This window comes from Adiantum capillus-veneris, chromosome 9 (genome assembly GCF_014529385.1).
Source record: "Adiantum capillus-veneris isolate H3 chromosome 9, ASM1452938v2, whole genome shotgun sequence".
Classification (NCBI taxonomy): Eukaryota; Viridiplantae; Streptophyta; class Polypodiopsida; order Polypodiales; family Pteridaceae; genus Adiantum; species Adiantum capillus-veneris.
In genome coordinates, this window is record NC_140939.1 from 71664612 (window position 1) to 71688101 (window position 23490).

Here is a 23490-nt window from a genome sequence, read left to right on the forward strand (position 1 = left end):
GTTAGTGAGGAATCCAAAATGGCTAGTTGAGATGGGAGAGACAATCAACATGTAGGTGAAAACATGCAAGAGAATATTGTGAATAAATCATAAGATACTATTTAGTTTATGAGATCTCCTTGTACAAGTATGGCTCAAGAGACTAGCATAGGAATATTCTTTCCAAGCAGTGAGATATCGTGCTTAGGAAAGGTGTGTCTACGACCAGGGTTGTTTGGCCTAGGACGGGATATGTGCAATTTGCTACCAAAAAAAGCAAAAAGGAAAGAAGTGGCGAAGGCTTGCAAAAGTATTTTTCAAAGCCATAAACTTGATAGTGCGAGATGCAGTAAATCAGAAAATCTCTTACGGTGGGTTCAAACTAGGCGGCGGAGGAAAAATGCAAAGGGGCGTCGATCCTTCATGGCGAAATTTCATTGGTTGGAGTTGAGGCACTCTTCCGCCGGGCCCTCCATTTTTCTTCCGACCACCCCCCCCCCCCCCCCCCCTCTCGAAGAGTTAATGGCCTCTTTCAGCCCCCTTCAGTTTTTCACTTTTTCTCCTCCACACTGTTCACACTAGGCGGCGGTACATTTAGGAAGGCTTGTTTCTTCCGCCGGTTCAGTCTGAACCCAGCCTTAGAACTAGAGCAAATGATGTGAGTATGCAAATTTTAAGGCCAACCATATCTAAAGTACTCATCCTTCTTGACTTGGATCATGGGTTCGACAATGACCTTGGTAGTTGTTCACAAATGCTCTCTTGGTAGCATCATGGGTGAGAATGCCCGTCCTGCTACAAAAAAGAAGAAGAAGATAAAAGTAGGTTACGTATCGGCGGACAGTACGAGGGACAGGCAACTCCACTAGTCGACAAAATGGGAGTGGTCATCTACTTAATTAACGAGGGGGGATTGGGGAGGTCGGCAGGGATTAAGCAAGAAACGCCATAGCCATGGACCTGCATTCACCGGCCTTTAGCGTCAAGGGCCAGCAGTCCCCCTCCTCCATCGCTAGCACTCCCCACAAACAGCCCCCGCCGGACCTGCCTGTCAAAAGTCCGCCGCCGCAGGACGCCATTGATGATCGCCCCGGCGCGCCCTCTTTGTTTCAAAAGGCATAAGTACATAAACCTTAAAACCACCTTCTTGTGACACGATCCTCTCCCATTTTCAGGCAGGCTGACTAGTCTCTTGTATTGCTAGCTAGGTCTTGGCAGAATTTGTGGGAACCTATTTCCTGGTGTTTCTGGGCTGCGGATCCCTCATGTCGGACAAAGTGAGTGAGGGGCAGCTCGGGCTTCTGGGCGTTGCTGTAATATGGGGTGTGGCAGTGATGACGATGATATATGCTACCGGCCATGTTTCCGGCGCCCACATAAATCCCGCAGTCACTTTGGCGATGGCAGCTTGCAATGGCTTCCCATGGCGCGAGGTGAGTGGCACTTCTAGTTCTATTTATTTATTCCAGGCCATAGATACATACCGGCTGCTCACCTCGCTTGCAGCTTGTATTCACGGCTCGCCTTCAAATGCACCCACTCAGACGTAGTAGTAGAGCATTGCTTTAATAAACAACGCCCAATCAATGCACAAAAAGATTTAGAAATTTTCCCATGCAGGAAAACAGAGTCTTTTCAAGCGTTTTTCATAGAATAAATAACATCATGAGCTTCTGCTGGAAAGGCTCCGCATACCTAGTTAGGTACGATTAGGCGCAGGGGACCACCGGCCCTCCCACCGGGTCGGCGGCCAATGCCCCCAATCGTACCTAGCTAGGTATGCGGTGCCTCTCTCACAGAAGCTCATGATGTTGAGGTAAGTCACAATGTGGGAATTATATTGAGAATTCGTCCAAAACTTCTTGTGATGCTCGCTACAGCGATTGCACAATGTCCCGTCCCCAACCACACCTAGCTATGTATGCAACTTGGCTTGAAGAGTAGCTCATGATGTTGAACATCCTAGTAGGTGGTACCCATTCTTGGTAGTGTTTTATTAATGGGAATCAAGCAAGATCTACTCCCAAGGGGGCGAGGCAAGGTGAGGCACATTGCATGTAGCACGAGGAGCAAAATCCGCTCGCAAAGAGGGAGGCAACCACTAGTAGGTGCTTGCTCCATCCAGGAACCATGAGCATTTTTATAAAAAAATCCTTGATGCCCCTCCCCCCTATTTTTGTTGACCCTTGGGTTGTCCTTTGGTTGCTCCAAAGGGGGTACCACTAAGCAAAGATGAGCCTCTAATCGTTAGCACATACTTACATCTCGTTTGAGAAGCTAACCCATCCAAGTGTTTCTTCACCAAAGTAAGTTTAGATGTAGATAGCTTTTCAACTCTAATTGGTGGTACATTACATTGAGAACGTGTTATCCCTTGGTTATGGACCTTCAGAATAAAGTTGTCTTTTGTTTTTTCCATACTCATAACTGTGAGTATAGATAGTTTACGACAACACTTCCAAGAGTATTGATTAGAAGCCTTCCATACAAACCCAAAGTTATGCTAAAGCACTAAAAGCTTCACATCCTTCCACGAGAGGTTTCTGTCATTTCAGAGACGAGATAGTTTAGATATCCCTTTATTGCTTACCTAGCGAGCAAGTACTTCCCTCCAAAAAGGGTTCAAGGAACTCCTTACAAGTTTGGAGAGCCATGGGTACCAATGGAGGCACTTTGGCCTCCTTCCATGTTCCCTCTTTAGAGGCAAGCTCTACTTTCTTAATCATATCCCAAGCCATGATAGCCCATTCTTGCTAGTTTGGCACACAATGCTTCTACTTGCAGCATGGGGTCAATGAGCTCATACTTTTTCAATGATCCACATACTCATTTTCATTTCCATTAAGAATTCCACCCAAACTTTTTTTACCAACATGAGCATTCCTACTCACATGATCCAATGAATGTCCATGAGCCCTACTAGGGTCGCTTGGCCGCATTCGAACCCATGAACCTCTTAGCTCATCATCAAGTGCATAAAAATAGATAAAAAGTCCATGCCATGTTGCAATTGCAAATTGAGCTTAGATTATCGGGCAACATAAGACAATCTGCCTTGACCATTGCATCACTAGTAGTTGCTTGCTCCATCTAGGAACCCACGAGCATTAAAACAAAACCTTGTTGCCCCTCCCCTTGTTTTTGTTGACCCTTGGGTTTTCCTTTGGTTGCTCCAAAGGGTATCTCCGAAGATGCCCTCTAACAAAAATGAGCTTATAATCGCTAGCACATACTTAATCTCGTTTGAGAAGGTAACATGTCCAAGTCTTTCTTCAAGAAAGTAAGTTTAGATGTTAATAGCTTTTCACGTCTCTTTTCTTTTTTTCCAGACTCACAATAGTGAGTGTATATATATATATTGTGAAATCAAAAAAGTTACAATGAAAGCCATGCTCCAATCGAGCCATGGTATCTACTTTCAACAACAACAATTGACAAAGGGAGATAGCATTGATGTCCAAGAATTAATTGGAGTTGCCACCAAGAAGATAGACGTAACACATCACACTCTTTTACCACAAGTCCATGGCATCGGGAATCAAACATTGAAAGACAAATACAATCATCTTTTCTTCTGCTTTTGCTTCAACGGGCTAACAGTATGAGTGCAGGCCTTCTTATCCTTAACATCACTAATCTGGCTGATGAGGTCTATTTTACTATCCTAAGCAACACGCGTAGCAGGCCCAAGCTTATCAGACTCATTGGACATTAGAGTCTCACAGTTCTGGTTAATAAGTAGCTCCGATCAATCCTACATATCCTTTGTCGGGCTCATAGTCTCTTTGCAAGCCTCACTAGCAAGGCTAACCGGCACAATTGGTTTCTTTTACACTTCCAATGTAGGGAAATCTATTGCTTCAGTCACCTTCCCGCCTGTCTCATCTTGTTGAGTGGACTTTGTCTCCATCCTAGTGGCCTCCTCTCTGGTAATCCGCCTCCAAGTAGTCTTGCATTTTTGAGCGGGGTTGGTCACTGGCCTATCGTCCCTTGCTGCCTCGGAGTAGTTATGCCCAATTCTCTCGCATTTGTAGCAAGCATTGGGAAAGGAGGCGAATGCTAGCTCTTGCCGATAGGCCCCATACTCTCCCATATTGAGATCTACATATTTGGAATAGGTTGGCTCATGTTCCATATAATACACACCTTAACATCCAATCTGGATCTTATCTTCTATAACCTCGGGATAAAGAGGGTCCGACCCAATGAAGAAGCAATAGTGAGAACATGGTCATGAAACCATATAGGCAAGCTCTTGAGAGTAACCCACACTGGGCAGCGAGTCATAATCTTCTCATGTGGCCAGAATTTTGGCATCCACACCATGACATATGCGAAGTATGCTACCCCCCAGATCCCTCCTCTCATCACGAGATCTTGCACAGCTTGCTCAGAGGTGCAAGCTTCCACATAAAACCCTTTGCCTATGGTTGTAAAGAGTCTGATCACATTATCGTTGCCAAGAGTAGCAGTCGCCCACTCCCATAAACTTGGTGTGGTCATCCATCGACCCATGAAGTAGAGAACCGCAAACCTAGCGCAACAATTCTCCAAGCTTTGTAAGGCCAGCTTCAGATTAAAAGAAACATTCATAGCGAAGCCGTCCTATTCCTTATTCTGACTGCACAAGATTGGAATTTCCTCAGTTGTTAGATTCTGTTTTTTGAACGAGGGCTTCTACTCTACTAGTTTTTCAACTCTAATCGGTGGTACATTGAGAACCTGTTATCCCTTGGTTGCTTGATATGTGTGCTCAAGGGAGGGCTTTTGTATATGGACCTTCATAATAAAGTTGTCCTTTTATTTCCATACTCACAATTGTGAGTGGAAATAATTTTATATTAAATTGAAAAGAATACAATTTTCCTCAAGCACTACATGCTCCTTGAGGGAGCAATGATTCCATAAGGGGCTTGAACATAGATGCAATAGAAACCAAAATAGGGGTGCTACAAAAGACCTCTCAAATGGTCTAGGAAACTCAATGCATGGTGGCACTCTTTAGCATTACTCGTTGTCCCTCTTTTAGCTCCTACAACATGAATGAGCTCGTGCTCAGACTCACAATTTCATCAAGTTGATGCACAACCAATTTTTCCTCGAAGACCCAAAGGTTCATAGACTTCCAAACCTAATAAAGGCAACAAAAACTAGTGATCTGGGTGTACACTAGAATGGCCTTGCTTTGTAAACTACATCCTTTGAGAATCAGGTCATCTCTAAAGAAGGTAATCTTCCAGGTCTTCTATACCCATTTGCAAACTTTAGCGGCCAGTCCTCATGAGGCAGGGCACTTGCTAAACAGATGCAGAGGGTCCTCAAAAGCCGATTTGCAACTAGAGCAAGTGTCAGTGGAGGTCCCTCTAGCGTGAACCTTAATCCTAGTAGACATGGCTCCCCAAAGCACCTTCCAAATAAAGAACTATTTAGGCCATTTGATCTCCCAAATGGCATTAATACTCTTTACCAATGCTCTTTCAAAAAAAAGTTCTTCCATACTTTGGTGAGTGGGGCAAACTAGTTTTCTTGTATACTAGTTCACTAAAGGTATCTTGAGCCTTCGGGAGTGAGAGCACTCTATCTTTTGGCCGATGACAGGCTTTCCAATCTATCTCTGACCCGAAGACGGGTGAAGGTCATGATGAAAACACTTTCAAGAGTCTACTGATTAGGAGCCTTTCATACAAACCCAAGTTATGCTAAAGCAATAAAAGCTTCACATTCTTCCAATAGAGGTTTTTGTCATCCCAGAGACGAGATAGTTTAGATATCCCTTCATTGCTTACCTGGAAAGAAAAGGGTTCAAGGAACCCCTTCCAAATTAGAGATCCAGGGGGACCAATGGAGAGAGGAGTCCCTAAAGTATACGAACTTCTCCATTCCCTCCAAAAAGGGTTCAAGGAACCCCTTCCAAATTTAGAGATCCAGGGGGACCAATGGAGAGAGGAGTCCCTAAAGTATACGAACTTCTCCTTCTATTCTAGGGTTGAAGTTGCTTTATCACATTTTTGTGCTACCTCCCTTGTGTTATCGCCAAGCTTAAGGAATGCCTCAAGAGTTACCAAAATCTTATCGTGCACGTTGGCCTCCTTCCATGTGCCCCCTTTAGAGGCAATCTCTAATTTCTCAATCATATCCCAGGCCATGATATCCCATTCTTATTTTTTATCCATCAACTAGATAACTAGTTTTGCACACAATGCTTCTGCATTTAGCATGGTGTCAATGATCCCAATGCAACCTTGTTTCTTCGGTCTCGTTATCCATTCCCATTTCCCCCATTGAGAAGGGGTTGTAGATTTAGTGTTTCTCTTCAACAAGAACCATTTGCTAGGCTTTAAAAAACATTTCCAGTTGGATTTTCTTAGGTTTAGCAGTGGATACATGAGAAGAATGTAGGGGATCATGAAAGCATTGATCACAGTAACTCTGGTATGGGAGGAGAGGAGCACAAAATCCCATTTTCTCATTTTGCTATTGATATTTTTCAGGATCCAATAAAATATCTGCTTATCCATTATGCCCACCCCTAATGGGGCGCCTAGGTGCCTGAACACAGTGCCCTTACCAATAACCTCCCATGAGGATTCCACGGAGTCAATTGAGTTTCTTTCAAAGAGAGAAATCAATCTTGATTTCTCAGTATTTCCATTGATACAGAATCAATATCAAATAGCTGGACAATCTTTAGGGATCTTCTTAGCATTTTTGACTTGGCTTTAAGGAGTGGCAAGAATCTTCTACAAAAAACTCCTTAAGCAATTGCTTACCTCTAGGAAGTGATAGACCTTGAACTTCCCCTTTTGTTTCTGAGCAAGGTTACCAGAGGGTGAGAGCCAATAGCAAAGAGCAGCGGGCCAAGGGGACAACCTTGGTTGATCGATCACTTAAATTCAAACATTCCCACTATCTTGTTGTTGAAGAGAAGCACAAAGTAACTTCCCTCCTCAAGCGTGTGAACTATTGCAAGTCCACAACCCAAAGCCTTCATGATAGCATCAATGTATGACCATGATATTTTGTCGTAAGCCTTATCTAGGTCAAGTTGAAGGAGGATACATTCCTTTTTGTGGAGACTAGCATACTCAATGCCGACCATGGCTTCCAAGATGTTATCATAAATAGGAAGTCCTTCGATGAATCCATGCTGATGGGGGGTGATGATTTGTTCAAGATTGGAGATAGCCTTAAAGCAATCACCTTGGCAATGAGCTTGTGCGCCACTATCATCATTGAGATAGGACGCCAATGTTTTAGCAGAGAGAAACAAATCAATTTTGGCATAGGTTTGATCAGCCCTTTTATGAGGCTGACATCCAACTTCCCCTTCAAGAGAGCCTTGTTAACCAGCTGCACTAATGTGTTTTTAAGATCTTCCTAGAATTATTTGAAAAATCTAGTTGTTCTTCCATCCCACCCAAGGGACTTTTCCTTCCCCATTGCCTACAAGGCAGTCCAACATTCAATCAATGAAATGGGCCTCTTCAATGCTTTCACTTTAGTTGGCATCACACCACACTTAGGAAACCAAGCATTTGGGTTTTGTCCTCCTTGAACCCTTGTGAGAATTCTTTATGTTGATCAATAATTTGACTGAGATGGTCAAGCATGACTTTGATCAAAGCATTATGGTCTCTTACTATGTTCCCCCTCTCGTTAGTGATTGTTGTAATAGAATCCCTTCTTCTTTTGACCTTAAGAGCTCTAAAGAAATGCTCTTGCCAGATGTTTCTCAATCATTTCAATTTTACAAAAGTTTTTGCATTAGTGAACACAAGCTTCGAGACCATTGCTTATGGTGGAAGGGATGTTTTTCAAGGTGTAAGTATGACCGATAATAAGTGCAAACAAGGTTTTTTAGCAATACATACAAGTACAGGCAAGGCATGTGGGTTGAACAGTAAACATGTGATTGTATGGCCAAAGTACTCGGCAAGGCCGATCATTAACTACAATTCCAAGAAGCTGTACATGTTAAGCAAGTTGTTTTCCCGTGATGCACTCAGACAAGGATATAATCCACCCATTGACGGCAAGCGTGATCCGATGAGTTTTCACAGCTACTTGGCAACAAGTATATGTGGTACAATATTGAGCAGGTTAACTTTCTTTTGCTATTACATCTGTCTATGAGCAAAAGAAGCTATAGCTTCCAAAGTGGGGCTACTGAAATGTATCATGCAAAGATGAGACTTCCCATGTTTGGAATATTCTAGGAGCATACAAACTTAGGGAAACTTGCCAAGGTGTCTACAGGTTTTTTACATCACAAGAGGGTGTATATGATACATACGCTGGCTCACTCAAGTAGTACATATGTCTATGAGCTAGATTCAAGAAAATTACCATAACCTGGCCACAAGTGGGCAGCAAAGTTAGTAAATTTCAAGTTATGTTTGTTTTGTCTATGTTTTACTTTTCACTCTGGAAAAGATCTCTCTTCTGTGCAAAGCAAAGTGCTTGGGAAGACTCCATAAGAAGCCAATGTACAAAGAAAAGTGCTTTGCTTGAATTCATGTGAAGCACGACTTCTCTTATGTACCACAGTCTTCTCGATTGATTTCAGATCAACAATATTGACACATATCTTTGTCACTACGTGGGTGATGTATCCATGTCAGTGTGATCGTGCAAGGCATGTATACTAGAAGATCACATGGTTGAGACTATCATTGCAGCCAATGACTTCTTATAATATGTTTTACTATGTATACATGGAATACTAGTACAATGGATGTACGCCACCCATCATTGCACACGTTTCTGCTATAGCACTAGCTACTCTATCAAGGACAAGATCAATTATAAATGTTTTTTTATAAAAAGAATATGTGTATTCACAGGCAAAGTGTCATACCTAAGTCACTCTAGTACAGTCATGATCACATATACGCTAGGTGGCTCCAAATGTGAAGCATGGTACCTCTCTCTACAAGAGTGTTGTACACACACATTGTTGTACGCTTATAGGATAATCTATGACACAGACATGGTCTACACTGGAGCATATGCCAGGGGCATATAGCACATTAGAATAAGGGGTTTCATCAACCCAACATTCTCTCTCTCTCTCTCTCTCTCTCTCTCTCTCTCTCTCTCTCTCTCTCTCTCTCTCTTTTCAACTTTTCTACGAGAAAGGTGAAACTAGGAATGATTTTATTGAAATCGCTCTATGTCAATATAGTAAATAGGAAGCGCTAAGAGCCAATAAGAAGGGCTAAGATCCATCTATTGCCACCTATTTTGGAATGGCTAAGAGACATCTGTTTTTAATCCATCATGATTGCTTTCAAGATCGAACAATTCTATTTAGTGAGTACCCATCAATTCTAATGGACAAGCAAGAGTCTTGCCATTAGCGATTTTTTGGGCATTATTTTAGGACTACATACTTTAAGTGTGAAAATCAAGTTGAGTTTTTGAACGTCTTAAACTCATAAGGGCTTATTTCTACCAAGGTGTATAGATGAAGCCAACACTTTTAGACATCACGGTTGTTCACAAAAACCCAAGATTATGGATTTTTGGGTTTGTAATGCCAAGGGAAAACCCAAGGGGGGTCACGGACATAGGCCAAGGACTGGCTGCTAGTTGAGCAGTTTTTCTACAAAAGTCTAACCAACGGGTTTGACAATGTAGATAATAATCAAGGGGTTTGGATTGCAAAGGCAACACCCAAGGTTATATGTGTAATACTACTTAAATTTCACTGATTTTAAATTAGTGTCCCTAAGCCTTTATAAGCAGGAAATTTGGGCAGGTGTCTTTCACTACGGATAAGTGAAACACTATGTTCAACCTCCAGGTACGCATCTGATTTGGTTTTATTTCTTTTTTAATATGTTTTGTTTACTTTTGCAAGTAGGATGCATAAAATTCTATGTTTTCATCCATTTTTGCTCTTAAGAGAGATGACAAGGTCATGTAAGAGCCAATAATTTTGGGTTGTAGTGTCCAAAATAAGATTCCGCATTACGTAGTTATAGACCCAATTGTAGGGTTTGATTTGGCACATGTTGTCGCATGGGATACAACACTGTCTAGGAACTCAAGGAGTTTGATTTAGCCAATGCAGAGTAAGGATAATGAGGGTCCCTCTCACTCACGTTGCAGAGTGTTTGCAGTTACCTCCACACACAAGTACATCTCATACTTGAAGGATGTTCTTTTTTTAGACATCCTTACATGATACATATTCCACATATGGGGAATATGAGTCTCTGGACTGACACTGGCGCCCACTATTTCAATTATGTGTCGTGACAAAGCCCCTTGGTGCTCGTCAAATCCGTTTGCTAGACCATTTTCAGCACGACATATTAGGAACAAATTCAGTGGCAAGAAATTATTGGATACTTAGAACAACTTGTTAAGATACAAGTGTTGCTAAACAACATTAACGGATGGTTGTTTATGCATATAGCAAGTCTATGAGTTGTTAATGAAAAGGTTTCATTGTTTGTATCTAGAAGTGATTTATGTTTCACTTTCTATTATGGCTCAAACATTTTGGCAAGGCTTACAAATTGTTGCAATTGCACGTATTTAGATTCTTTTTTTTACCAAACTCACAATTGTGAGTTTGGAAAAAAAAGAATTCTAGTTCCAAGATAAAAGTTGACAAATTCAAAAAATTCTCAATACATGTCCACAATACATGAAGGTATTCCTCTGGAAGGTGCTCTGGAGAGACTTGCCTGTAGGGATCAAGGTGCATGCTAGGGGGCTCGGTTCTGACACTTGCTCTGGTTGTAGGTCAGCGTCTGAAGACCCCCTTCATCTATTCTTCAAGTGCCCTATTTCACAGGTGCTAGCCGCCAAGGTTTGCAAATGGGTATGAAAGACTTGGAAGATCATCTTTTTTACTGATGACCTAATCTTAGGAGGGTAGAGATTCCAAAGCCAGGACATCTTGGTGTGCACCCAAATTACTAGATTTTGCTACATGAACCAGGTCTAGAAGTCTAGAAACCTTCAAGTTTTTGAGGCCAAACTAGTTGTTGCCTGTTTTGATGATATCGTGCGCATGAGCAATGAACTCATCCATGGTGTTGGAGCAAGAAGAAGTTCAGGGGACAAGGATGATGAATGGACTCATGCATTGAGTCACTTAGAACACTTGAGAGAGTAGGCTCGTCACCACTGGTTTTCTTTCCTCTATGTTTGTGTACAAGCCTCTGTTGGAACCCTAGCCTTCCCCAAGGCACATGTAGTGCTTAAGGAAGATTGTATTCTTTTATAGTCAATATAATCTCTCTCAACTCACAATTGTGAGTATGCCAAAAAAAGAACTTCAAAAATTTCTTGTACATTATATCATAACACCACTATTTTTTTTTTCTTTTTAGCAGTCTTCGCTCAAATGGGTCGGTGGAGATATAAAGAATGACCACAAATTCATGCTCCATTCGAGCCATGGAGGTCACATAAGATAGATAAGACATAAGTTTGCAATATGAGTCCATAGATGCGGGATTTTTCCAAGGAAGCTCAAAACTCATACGGAGCATAACTTAAGATAACCATAGCTATATCATCTAGAGTAATTGACCTGACATCAATCAACCATTACGATTACCATGCATGCCACCACCCTAGTTGAATTGCCACCCCAACCCAAAGTGTTCATGACACCAGAAACGAAAGAAACATATACAAATGGTGAAAACCGAAACAACCAACAAGCACATGTACCTCATTAGATCCAAGCTGAGGACTTCCGTGGACTAGTAGGCTATCCTGGGGAGACAAACCCCATCAAAACACATCTCGAAATAGGAAAAGGAAGGGGATGCCACCAAACGCCCCTTGATGAGTTCCCACTAGGTAGGAATGTGCCCCTAGTCCCCCACATCCCCAAGCTCAAAAATTGTAGTATAACAACAACCAAGTTGGGGTAAGTAGGAAGATCTTTGAAGAGAAAAGGGGCCATTGCCTAGCCGCACAACAAGAAATAAAGAGAATGTCAAGCTTGTGCACGGAAAGACCTGAACTAGTAGGTGCCTCCTTCTAAAGGAAACCTTCATCTTTTGTGTTGCGTAAAATGTTTTGAATAATGAAAATAATATGTATAATACGGTACTATTCATGAATATATGAATAAGTCATATATTTTCAAGTAATATTAGTGTATATTGTGGTGTGTGGGTTTTGTAGGTGTGTCCGACCACCTAGTGTGGGAGGACACTAGTAGGTTCTTGGCATATGTAACCAACCTCTCTTGCTATAAGAGAGATGACGGATTAATGAATGAGGGGTCTAGTTTTGGTCTAGTCTCTCTCCTGTAACAGTACGTTACATTGGTGGAGACGGCGGGCAAAGATGCAGTTGTAGAAGCAGCGTCCAAGGACGAGGAAACCCCCTCAGTTGAGCTTGACACCTCTAAGGCCGAGGACCAGGTGGCTATTGTGGAAGAAGCCAAACCTGATCAGGAGGAGGCTGCTGCAGACGATTTGGAAGGAGACGAAACATTAGATGTTGATGAAGAAGTTGAGGAAGTTGAGGAAGTTGAGGAAGTTGAAGAAGTGGAAGAAGTCGAAGAAGTGGATGAGGAGAAATTCAATCTTAAAGCTGGACTAATTTTTCCTGCTGCTTCCCTCTGCCAAGGAGTTGCTAACTGGTTATCATGCCTTGATTTTCGTCAATGTTTCGTACAACAATGTACTGTCAAAGTCCGCTATGCATCCCACTCTCTTGGGATATTATGCTGTCTTGGTTTGCGGATGCTTTTCAGTTGTTCTTGTTTTCAACATGCTCGAATCGTCGAGAGTTGCTGCAGCTTTGTTGCAGAGGTGCCCAACCTTCTAGTTTTGCTGGTCATGAAGAAGTGCTACAATCGTGAAGCTCAAGCTTTCATTATGTGTTTAGTGATAGTCTTTTCATCTTTAGTTCATGTCGCAATTTAGTTTTTGTTGAATGACCATTATCATCACACCAAACTCCTTCGGGAAGGGATGTATGTCGCGAAAAATTTATTTTGTTAGGATTTAGTCCTTAGTCGTTCCTCGTCTTGTCCATTACATTGGGATAGCGACCTAATGTTTGCATAAGTGAGATGTATGAGTTCCGTGCCTTGACGATGATCGGCATGATGTCGAGTCTAGTCCCCAAGTTCAGTTTCTAGCCCCTAAGCCGTTGTATGATCACTCCCCCCGGATGAGACGTTGGAGTTGATCCCTTCTTGTCGAGTCCATTGTCAACCCAAATTGTAAAAAAGATGTCCATCTTTTTTCTCCCTAAGGGGGGAGGTGTGGTGTGTGGGTCTTGTAGGTGTGTCCGACCACCTAGTGTGGGAGGACACTAGTAGATTCTTGGCATATGTAACCAACCTCTCTTGCTATAAGAGAGATGACGGATTAATGAATGAGGGGTCTAGTTTTGGTCTAGTCTCTCTCCTGTAACAGTACGTTACAATATCAATCGATATTTTTTCATTAATTTTTTTTCACAAATTATATGCACTTAACAATAAAAATTTAAGCTTCTTGAGAGATAAAAGAATGTATACCTTTTTTTTCTAAATCTACCATCTAAAAGTTTATGTAAAAATTTATTTAATCACTATGTCATAAAGACACTTAGTAGGTTATTTAGATCTGTCTAATTTATACTACTCAAAAATAGAGATAGTTTATGAATTTCACCATAATCTATCTCTATTTTATGTATATTAAAAATAGAAAGAACTCAAACTATATTTTAGTTTTAATACATGTAGACATAGGCTCAAACATCTGATTACTAATTTAGATAGTTTCAAGGCACTAGGTAGTAGCTCATGTAGTTCCACCGAAGTTGATGATAACATGTAGAGATTGCTAGGACTTAACAAACTTACATATCTGAGATTTCTACAGTCATAATACCACTCTATTTTAATAGTACGTCCCCCTTTATCCTCCTATAGAAAACGATCAGACAATGTACATGATGTAAAGGTCTTTTAACATTTCTCTAGACCACTGCACCAGTGGCTTGTCTTCCCACTTTAGTAGAGCTTGGAAGGATTTCACCTTGGCAGTCCCCCAAAACGTTGTTTTTCAATAGTTTTTATAGGAATCACAAAAGATGCTTGTTTAAAAGTTTGGATGAAAGGTAATTTAAGAAGAGAGGGGGGGTTCTCATGGGCATGGCACATCGATGAGACGGAGAGAGTCAAAAGCGACGAACTTTTTTCCCAGGCAAGAATGTGTCTTGGCTTGATATCATGTCGTTTTTAGTTTCAAAAATGGCGTTTTCGTTTTGTATAAGAACTCTTGAGTTCAAGTCTCCTCGTCAGATAGATCTTTAAGGTCTCTTCTTCTTTTTCTTCTTCTCTTGTTCTCTGCTCTTGTGCGCTTGTAAAATTAAACTGAGAGGTAATGCCAATATGTCTAGTCGTTTTCATGATAAGACCGAGGGGACAGTGCACTTGTCGCACGCAAGAAGCAAGCGGGAGGAGTCGAGGGGTAAAAATATTTTTGCCCTTCACTGAAGGATAAAAGTGCCTCCGAAGGGCGTCGAAGCCTTCACAAATTAGGCCTGGTGGAGATTCCCTATGGTTTTATGAGGTCAAAAGGTGGTGAATGGCACGTATATATATATATATATATATATATATATATATATATATATATATATATATATATATATATATATATAGAGAGAGAGAGAGAGAGAGAGAGAGAGAGGAGAAGAAGAGTATTTTAACGTGGTAGGAAACTATTGCAAGAGACCTTAAAAATCTGTCCGGCGAGGAGTTCGAATCAAGACCTGTCATACGAGAGAGACAGTGTTTCTGTGGGAACACGTAGGCAGGGAGACTCGGGAGAGGTTGATGCCGCGTGTCAGCGCCAGGGGATGCGGTACGCAATGGCCTTCCTCTTCATGCCGCGAGGGTCCAGGCTGGTAAGCAAGAGGGTTTTGTGAATAGTTGATCAGGCGGCCCTTTGGTCTGGCCGGGGGCGGGGAGAGGGGAGGTAACATAGGCGAACCAATTCGTTGCAGGTTTTGAGTGGGAGGCGCATAGTGTCTGAGGCAGATGGCATGCGCGCCATAGAGAGAGAGAGAGAGAGAGAGGGAGAGAGAGCTCAGAAGGGATAGAGACCCGCAAGCGATTTGGAAGGAGGGAGAGGCATTGCAGGACTCGCACAGTACTGACTGCTGAATTTTGAAGAGGCGACGTCGCGCTCACAGCCGAGCAGGGGAAGGTTGACGCAGTCGGGTAGGGCGAGGAACAGAGCATGTGTATGTGCTCCAACTGAGCTCCCGGTTTTAAAAGTTAAGGAATGGAGGGAATCTTCGCGGCAAATTAATTAATGGATGCGAAAGTGGACCCAAATAGTACTTTACAATAGATAATGTGTGCTCCTCATTTTGTAAGCAGGACAAATTATAGGGTATCTCATGAGATACCCTTCAAAAAGTGAAGTAAAACGAAGCTGCTAGTGACGCGGAGAGAGACTCACAAAGGGGGAGAGGCCGCGTGTCAGCGCGTCGACATTTGTAGGGGACAGATGCAGCGATACTCTCTCTCGCTCTCTCCCTTTCTGTCTCCCTGGTTTGTATGCAACAATATAGTGTCTCTCTCTCTCTCTCTCTCTCTCTCTCTCTCTCTCTCTCACTGGTTTGATGCCAGTGCAGGTGATGGTGACGCCTTGAGCCAACGGGAGCCTTGGATGTAAGGCCGAATGGGGGACACAAAGCTCGATCGCAAGGCAATGCCTCTGTCTCACACTCTCTCGTTCCTTTCTGTTGTGCGTCACAATGCTTCGAGAAAAGTATGCAAGCAGCAACACAATAGTTGTGGGCAATAAGGTGTACAATCTCCATGAATGCCTGGACTCAGATGCTGCAATCGTGTGCACGAGGCAAGCAGGAGATAGGGAGAGCGTTATGCAAGAGGAATCCAGTGAGGATGACCATGGAGAAATTAACCTCTCTAGTGGTGTTGAGTAAAGGGCACCGTTATAGCTCTGTGGTGGCGGATAGGACCAGGAGAGGAAGAACCGTTAGAGTGACCACCTCTCTCTCTCTCTCTCTCTCTCTCTCTCTCTCTCTCTCTCTCTCTCTCTCTCTCTAGATGGAGTAGTCGCAAGCACACAGTGCAGGAGAGGGAGACATACATATAGAATAGAGCGCGTGCATCGGCTTCAAGTGAGAGGCTACTTTTAAAATTTAAGGAGCCTCCAAGGAATCTTCATGTGAAATTAATTAATGGATGCAGCAACGACCCAGTGGGTGGGTCGGGTAGGTCGCCAAAACGTTCTTTTCATTTCCTTTTGTAAAAATCTTTGGAGATACTTTTGTGAGAATTAGGGTAAAAGCTAGACCAAGTGGAAATGGGGGTGGGGGGGATTGGGTCATATGGGCATTGAGCATGGCACGTGGAGAAGACACGGAGAGGGTCTTGACGCGTCTTGACATGGAGAAGAAAGTTCCAGTGTATTTTAATCAATTGAAATCTTGATATGTCGGTTAGATTTTGAGCTTGCCTTGAAGAAAGCCGATATATTTCCAAAAATTTTAGTGTGATTGCCGACAAAAGCTTCAAAATTTCACCTAAAAACCGAGAAAACCTGAAGTGTGCTCTTATTTTTTTTGGGAAAATTGTTCAAATACCCCTAGTAATTTGTGGAAATCCCCAAAATGCCCGTCAAATTTTTGAAATTTGAGGGGTATTTTGGACATTAAAAATATATTTTCGCTGGGTGGGTTGGCACGTGGAGACAAAGGCGGCGTGTTTTGACGACAGACGTCATGATGGAGGGTGCAGCGCGGAGCCGAAGGAACAAGGGTCGGCGAGGGTGGGCTTCTCACAGTGGCGCACGTGCGGAGGCAATCTCTGGCGCGAGGCCGCTCAGAGACAAGGCTCGAGATGCACCGATAGCATCTCTCTCTCTCTCTCTCTCTCTCTCTCTCTCTCTCTCTCTCTCTCTCTCTCTCTCTCTCTCTCCTTCAGCTTCGACGTTGCGCAGAGAGGGGAATCTGCTTCGTGAGCTTGAGAACAATCGTCTGCATACTCTTGAGGCTTCGCTATGTCGTAGGTGGGAGCATTAGAGCATGTTACAGTCTCGGCTGTTCTTGCAGAAAGTCCGCTTGGGGAACAGGGGGTCACAGAAGTCTCTCTGCAACAGCAGAGGCGATGCCGGAAAAGGGGGGGGTGGCTTGCGAAGCAGAGCAGGTGAGCGTGTGCGTCGGGTTTAACTGAGGGGCTAGGTTTAATGGTTAAGGTGTAGGAGAATATCCTTGACAAATTAATTAATGAAATGCAACTTAGAGCCAATAATATATGGAAGCATACCTAGTAGCTGCAACATAAAGGTGGGAAACAAGTGTACAATTTTATTTACCTTGAGAGAAGTATGGGGTACCCGATCACGTTAAAGATTTTATTGAGAAGAATCATCAAAGATCCCCGGGCGGGCTCGTAGGCGTGATGCTGCACAGGAAAGAGGGGGGGACACTGCAACGAAGCAGGAGGCACGATGCTGCATAGGAAAGAGGGGGGGAGGCTGCCACGAAGCAGGAGGCAGCAACGAAGTAGGGACGAAGCAAGAGTGGAGGCGAGGACGACGCAAGGCAAGGAACCCATGCGTTTTTTTATAAAATTAACCAATCCTCATCAAATGCAACGTCGAGCGCACAGACATCGTGGCTAGCCGAGCTCGTGAGTAGTCAAAGCTCCCATTGTCTCCAGTTCGAAACTTCAACACCTCCATTTTAGATGAGGTTCTCCGTAGGAGGAAAGTACTGGATTCGAGGGAATCTGATAAGAAATTGAATATAATAAGAAGAGAGCCAGTAGTAGTAATAAGTAGTATTAAATAATCCTTTCAAGTAGTACAATCGCCAATGTGAATTATAATAGAAAACTAGTAGCACCATCTTTCTCTGTGTGCCTTTGGTTCGTACGTTGGAAACAATGCAAAAGAGGCGGCTAGGAGCCTAGGTAGAGCACATGAAGGATAGACAAAGGGTGATATAGAGAAAGATGCCATGCATGTTAGGAAAGGCACATAAAGAGAGAAGTATTTTATGTGTTAGGAAAGCCGCTCTTAAATTGTTGGATGGCGGAGCCGAAGAAAGGATTTTGCCTATGGGGATGGCAAAGGCGGGTGCAACATAGTGGATGGTAGGGTTAGCTTAGTGGAAAGCTCTATAAACTAGTATGCCTTGATTGATTTGCTGAAAAAATGGTGTGAATTAAACAAGAGGAGCAATGTTGTACCTTTCATCTCATATCGTCTCTTATTCAAAAATCTCCATAGCATCTCTCCTCAAAGCTTTCGCCAAAAACTCTATGACCTCGCATCACAAATGAGATTTTGTAGTAGAAGATGTGTGGATATGAAAATTTGCACATTATAATTAGAACAGAGAGAGATGCATTTCGTGCGTTTACGATGCTTGTACCCATAAAGAAAAGAAAAAACCATACGTATGTATGATGTGGAGTTGGCACCATTCTCCACATTTATAATAATACCATAAGGAACGTGCCCTTCTCCCGCCACTGTTATCCCCTTCAATGTTGAAGGGGGCCTTATGCTTCTCCTCCAGTGTTGGAGAGACTTTCTTATTGTGAAAATACTACAACTTTACAAGAAAGCACTCATTACCGATGTTTTATGAAGACATGTATCATTCCACGTTGCCATGACGTTGTGTATTGTCCATGTGTCCCTTTGTTGGGCATCACAAAAATTCTGCAACCCTTGTCACCTTCATCTACAATCTTTTGAATGAAAATGAGGTAAATTCATTGCTTTAATGTGTACATGATGCAATCTAAGTACTTTCGAGATCACATAAAGGAAATCAAAATACGGAATATAAGTGTACCTTTTGTATCAATCGTGTGGATCAACGCGCAATCTTGGATGAATCCGCTTGTAGACCTTCCTTACATTGTTCCACCACCTTCTCAATCACATATGTTCTGCCATCGGCATCCATATGGCGATTTCTGCAAACTTGTTGACTGTTGCATTCACTTTTGGTATCATGCCTACCATTACCTGTGCTACTTTTGATGTACTTGGTTTCAGGGTATGTTGAATCTGTCTTATTGTCCATTCGTAGGCTCACACGCACACACATACACAAAGTCGCAATCTTTGGGACACCCCATCTGGCATGCATATCGATCAAAACACGACCAATCATGACATCTTTCTCCAGGAACCCTCGCTTTGCATCTGTTGAAAACAGCCTAGAGCTTTCTGGTGCTACCCTTTTGGAGAAAATCCTGCAATTAAGAGAGAGGTCGTCGTTTTGCATCTATTGCACACAAACTAGAGCTTTCTAGCCCTGTCCTTGTGGGAAAAATCCTACAATCAGTGCGTTTCAAGAGTCCACACTCCAAACAAGAAGCTTTTTGAGAAGTTCTGGTGCTCTTTGCAGTGCACCACATTTACCAAACATGTCAACCAAGGCATTGTCAAGCATGAAATCTTTTTCAAAGACACCTGACTAACAATATCAACGTGAATTTTTATGGCCATATCAGCATCTTGCGTAGAGCACTCCAAGAGACGACGTCTCGGACAAGAAGCTCATCAAGCACTAGCTTTTTACCCTGCTCCTGTTGTGCATATCCCACAATCAGTGCACGCCATTCCAAACAGTAAGCTCCTCAAGCACTTTTTGTGCTTCCTGAAGTGACCACATTTGGCACACATATCGACCAACGCAATGCCAAAGTACGACATTTCTTTTCACAAGCACTAGCTTTTTACCCTGCTCTTGTTGTGCATATCCCACAATCAGTGCGCGCCATTCCAAACAGTAAGCTCAAGCACGTTTTGTGCTTCCTGAAGTGCACCACATTTGGAACACATATCGACCAACGCAATGCCAAGTACGACATTTCTTTTCACAAGCACTAGGTTTTTACCCTGCTCCTGTTGTGCATATCCCACAATCAGTGCACGCCATTCCAAACAGTAAGCTCCTCAAGCACTTTTTGTGCTTCCTGAAGTGCACCACATTTGGTACACAAATCAACCAACACAAATCTTGCATAGAGCCACCTGCCTTCAAGATGCACGCTTGTGTGATTGCAGTAGGAGAGGTCCTTGTTTTGCATCCACTAAAAACAGCCTAGAGCATTCTGGCCCTGCTGCTGTTGTGCGTGCGATTGCATCGGGAGAGGGATGCATCCAATGAAAACAGCCTAGAGATTTCTGGCCCTGCTCCTATTGTGTGTATCCCGCAATCAATGCACGTCCAAGAGACAATGTACAGGACATGAAGCTTCTCAAGCACTAGCTTTCTAGCCCTGCTCCTGTTGGCCACAGCTCCTCGGGGTCATTCCCAAATGCCCTCAGGAGTCTGCTAAGCCCAAGCATGACATCTCTTTTCAAGAGCATCTTGCATAGAGCCACATATCTTCAAGATGCATGCATAGGTGATAGCGTCTCTCACTTCGCATCTATTGAAAAAGTCCCAAGCTTCCTGACCCTGCCCTTTTTGGGCATATCCTACAATCAGTGTGTTCCAAGAGACAACATCCCTCACAAGAGCACCACATTTGGCATAATTATCGTCGAAGGCATTGCTAAGCACACTGATATTTTGCAACAGCCCTTGACTAACACTATCAGCATGAATTTTTATGCCCATATCAATATCTTGCATTGAGCCACATGCCTTCAAGATGCACGCGTTTGTGATTGCATGTGGAGACAATCCCTCACTTCACATTTGCTGAAACCTGCCTAGAGCTTTCTGGCTCAGCTCTTGTTGCGCGTATCCCACAATCAATGCACTCCAAGAGATGACATCTGGACAGGAATCTCCTCAAGTACTTTTTGTGCTTTTGAAGTGCACCACATTTGGCATACATATCGATCGAGGCATTGCTTAGCACGACAATAGCCCCTGACTAACAATATCAAAATGAATTTTTAAGCCCATATAAGCATCTTGCATAGAGTCACATGCCTTATGGATGCATGTGTAGGTCATTGCATTGGGACGGAGGCCCTCACCTTGCATTTTGCTGAAATTAGCCTAGAGCTTTCTAGCCTTGCTCCTCTTGTGCGTATCCCGCAATCAGTGCACGCCATTCCGAAAAGTAAGCTCCTCTAGCCCTTTTAGTTTCTGAAGTGCACCACATTTGACATTCCAATCGACGAAGGCATTGCTAAGCACGATTTCTCTTTTCAATAGCATCTTGCATAGAGACACATGACTTCAAGATGCACGTGTGAGTGATGGGTGATAGCATTTGCTCGCTTCCCATCTGCTAAAAACAGTCCAAAGCTCGTCAAGGACTTGGTGTGCTCAAACAAGCCCACCACGCTTGACATACATTCAAACTAACGTGTTGGCTAAGTATGTGTTATTTTCATGTAACCCACTATCGCAAATATCATCATGTATCCTGCTACCTTAGTACAAATCCTTGTTCTTAGCACAGTCTTTGAGTGAGATCACAAAAGAAAGAGTCATCTCTTCCTCTTGATGTTTGCTTGTGTAGAGGATATTGCTCTGCCCTGTGAAAATAAGTGAGTGCTACATAGAGAGAATCGACTGTGTGTGCGTGCGGGGGTGGGGTTGTGTGTGTGGAGTGTCTGTGTGCATACAAAGAGTGCTTTATGAAGTATAGCACATCTTGCATACATGACAACCAAGGCAGCACAAAGTACAATGTTTCTTTTCTACAGTCCCCTGGCTAACAATATCATCGTGAATTCCTTCGCCCATATCAGCACCATATGCCTTTAAGATACAAGAGTACGCGATTGCATTTGGATAGAAGCCCTCTCTTTGCATCTGCTGAAAACAGCCCAGAGCTTCTTGTCCCTACCTCTGTTGAGCATATCCTGCGATCAGTGCATTCCAATAGACTACATTCCATACAGCAAGCACTTTTTGTGCTTTATAAAGTACATTACATTTGGCATACATGTCAACCAAGGCAGTGCCAAGCACGAAGTTTCTGTCAACATCCCCTGAATAACAATATCATCGTGAACTGTTTTGCCCATCTTGAATGATGTCAGATGCCTTCAAACTGCATGTGTAGGTGATTGCATTTGCTCTCACTACATCTGCTGAAAAAAGCCCAGAGCTACCTGGCTTTGCATGCCTTCAAGATGGATGCGTAGGTGATTTCATCTGGACAAAGGCCATCACTTTGCATTTGCTGAAAACAACCTAAAGCTTTTTGTCCCTGCTCTTGTTGTGGGTATCTCGCAATCAGTGCATTCCAAGAGACACCGTTTCAAACAATAAGCTCCTCAAGGTGCTTTTGAATTGCACCACATTTGGCATACATATCGGGTTGTGCCAAGCACAACAGCTTGTCAAGGACTTATTGAGCTCGGACAAGTAGACCATGCTTGACATACATACTGACTAACGTGTTGTCTAAGTATGTGTTATTTTCAAGTAACCCACTATCGCAAATGTATCCTGCTACCTTGGTAAGATTTATGGCCCTGCTCCTGTTGTGCATATCCCGCAATCAATGCATTCCAAATGACAACGTTCCGGACAGGAAGCTCCTCAAGCACTTTCTGTGCTTTTGAAGCGCACCACATTCGGCATACATATCGACCAGACACAGGCAGGGAAATGGGAAGCACAAAGTTTTCCATCAACAGCCCCTAAATAACAATTGCATCTGCTGAAAATAGCCCAGAGCTACCTGGCTCTGTATGCCTTCAAGATGCACGTGTAGGTGATTTCATCTGGACAAAGGCCATCACTTTGCATCTGCTGAAAACAGCCTAGAGCTTTTTGTCCTCGCTCCTGTTGTGGGTATCCCGCAATCAGTGCGTTCCAAGAGACGCCGTTTCAAACAATAAGCTCCTCAAGGTGCTTTTGAAGTGCACCACATTCGGCATACATATCAAGCAGTGCCAAGCACAACAGCTCGTCAAGGACTTGTTACACTTGGACAAGTAGACCACGTTTGATATACATACTGATTAATGTGTCGGCTAAGTATGTGTTATTTACTATCGCAAATGTATCCTGTTGTTGCTGCCTTGGTAAGATTTTTGGCCCTGCTCCTGTTGTGCATATCCCACAATCAATGCACTCCAAGAGTAGACGTTGCGGATAGGAAGCTCCTCAGGCACTTTCTGTGCTTTTTGAAGTGCACCACATTTGGCATACATATCGACCACACACAGGCAAGGTAGTGCCAAGCACGAAGTTTTTTGTCAACAGTCCCTGAATAACAATATCATCGTGAACTACATATCAAGCAGTGCCAAGCACAACAGCTCGTCAAGGACTTGTTACACTCGTACAAGTAGACCAGGCTTAATATACATACTGATTAATGTGTTGGCTAAGTATGTGTTATTCACTATCGCAAATGTATCCTGCTGCTGCCGCACTGGTAAGATTTCTAGCCATGCTCCTGTTGTGCATATCCCGCAATCAATGCACTCCAAGAGAAGACGTTCCGGATAGGAAGCTCCTCAAGCACTTTCTGTGCTTTTTGAAGTGCACCACATTTGGCATACATATCGACCACACACAGACAAGGCAGTGCCAAGCATAAAGTTTTTT

At 43.1% G+C, this 23490-nt stretch overlaps 1 protein-coding gene across 1 annotated transcript in view; it reads left to right on the plus strand.

The window, feature by feature from the left end:
- The first annotated feature begins 933 nt into the window (after positions 1–933).
- The window catches only part of LOC147450661 (aquaporin NIP1-1-like), a 29706-nt gene continuing 7149 nt past the window's right edge, over positions 934–23490 (plus strand). The window contains exons 1-2 of the mRNA XM_086520499.1: positions 934–1095; positions 1188–1412. Of these exons, the coding sequence (XP_086376625.1) occupies positions 934–1095; positions 1188–1412 (387 nt within the window). The remainder of the gene's footprint in view (positions 1096–1187; positions 1413–23490) is intronic.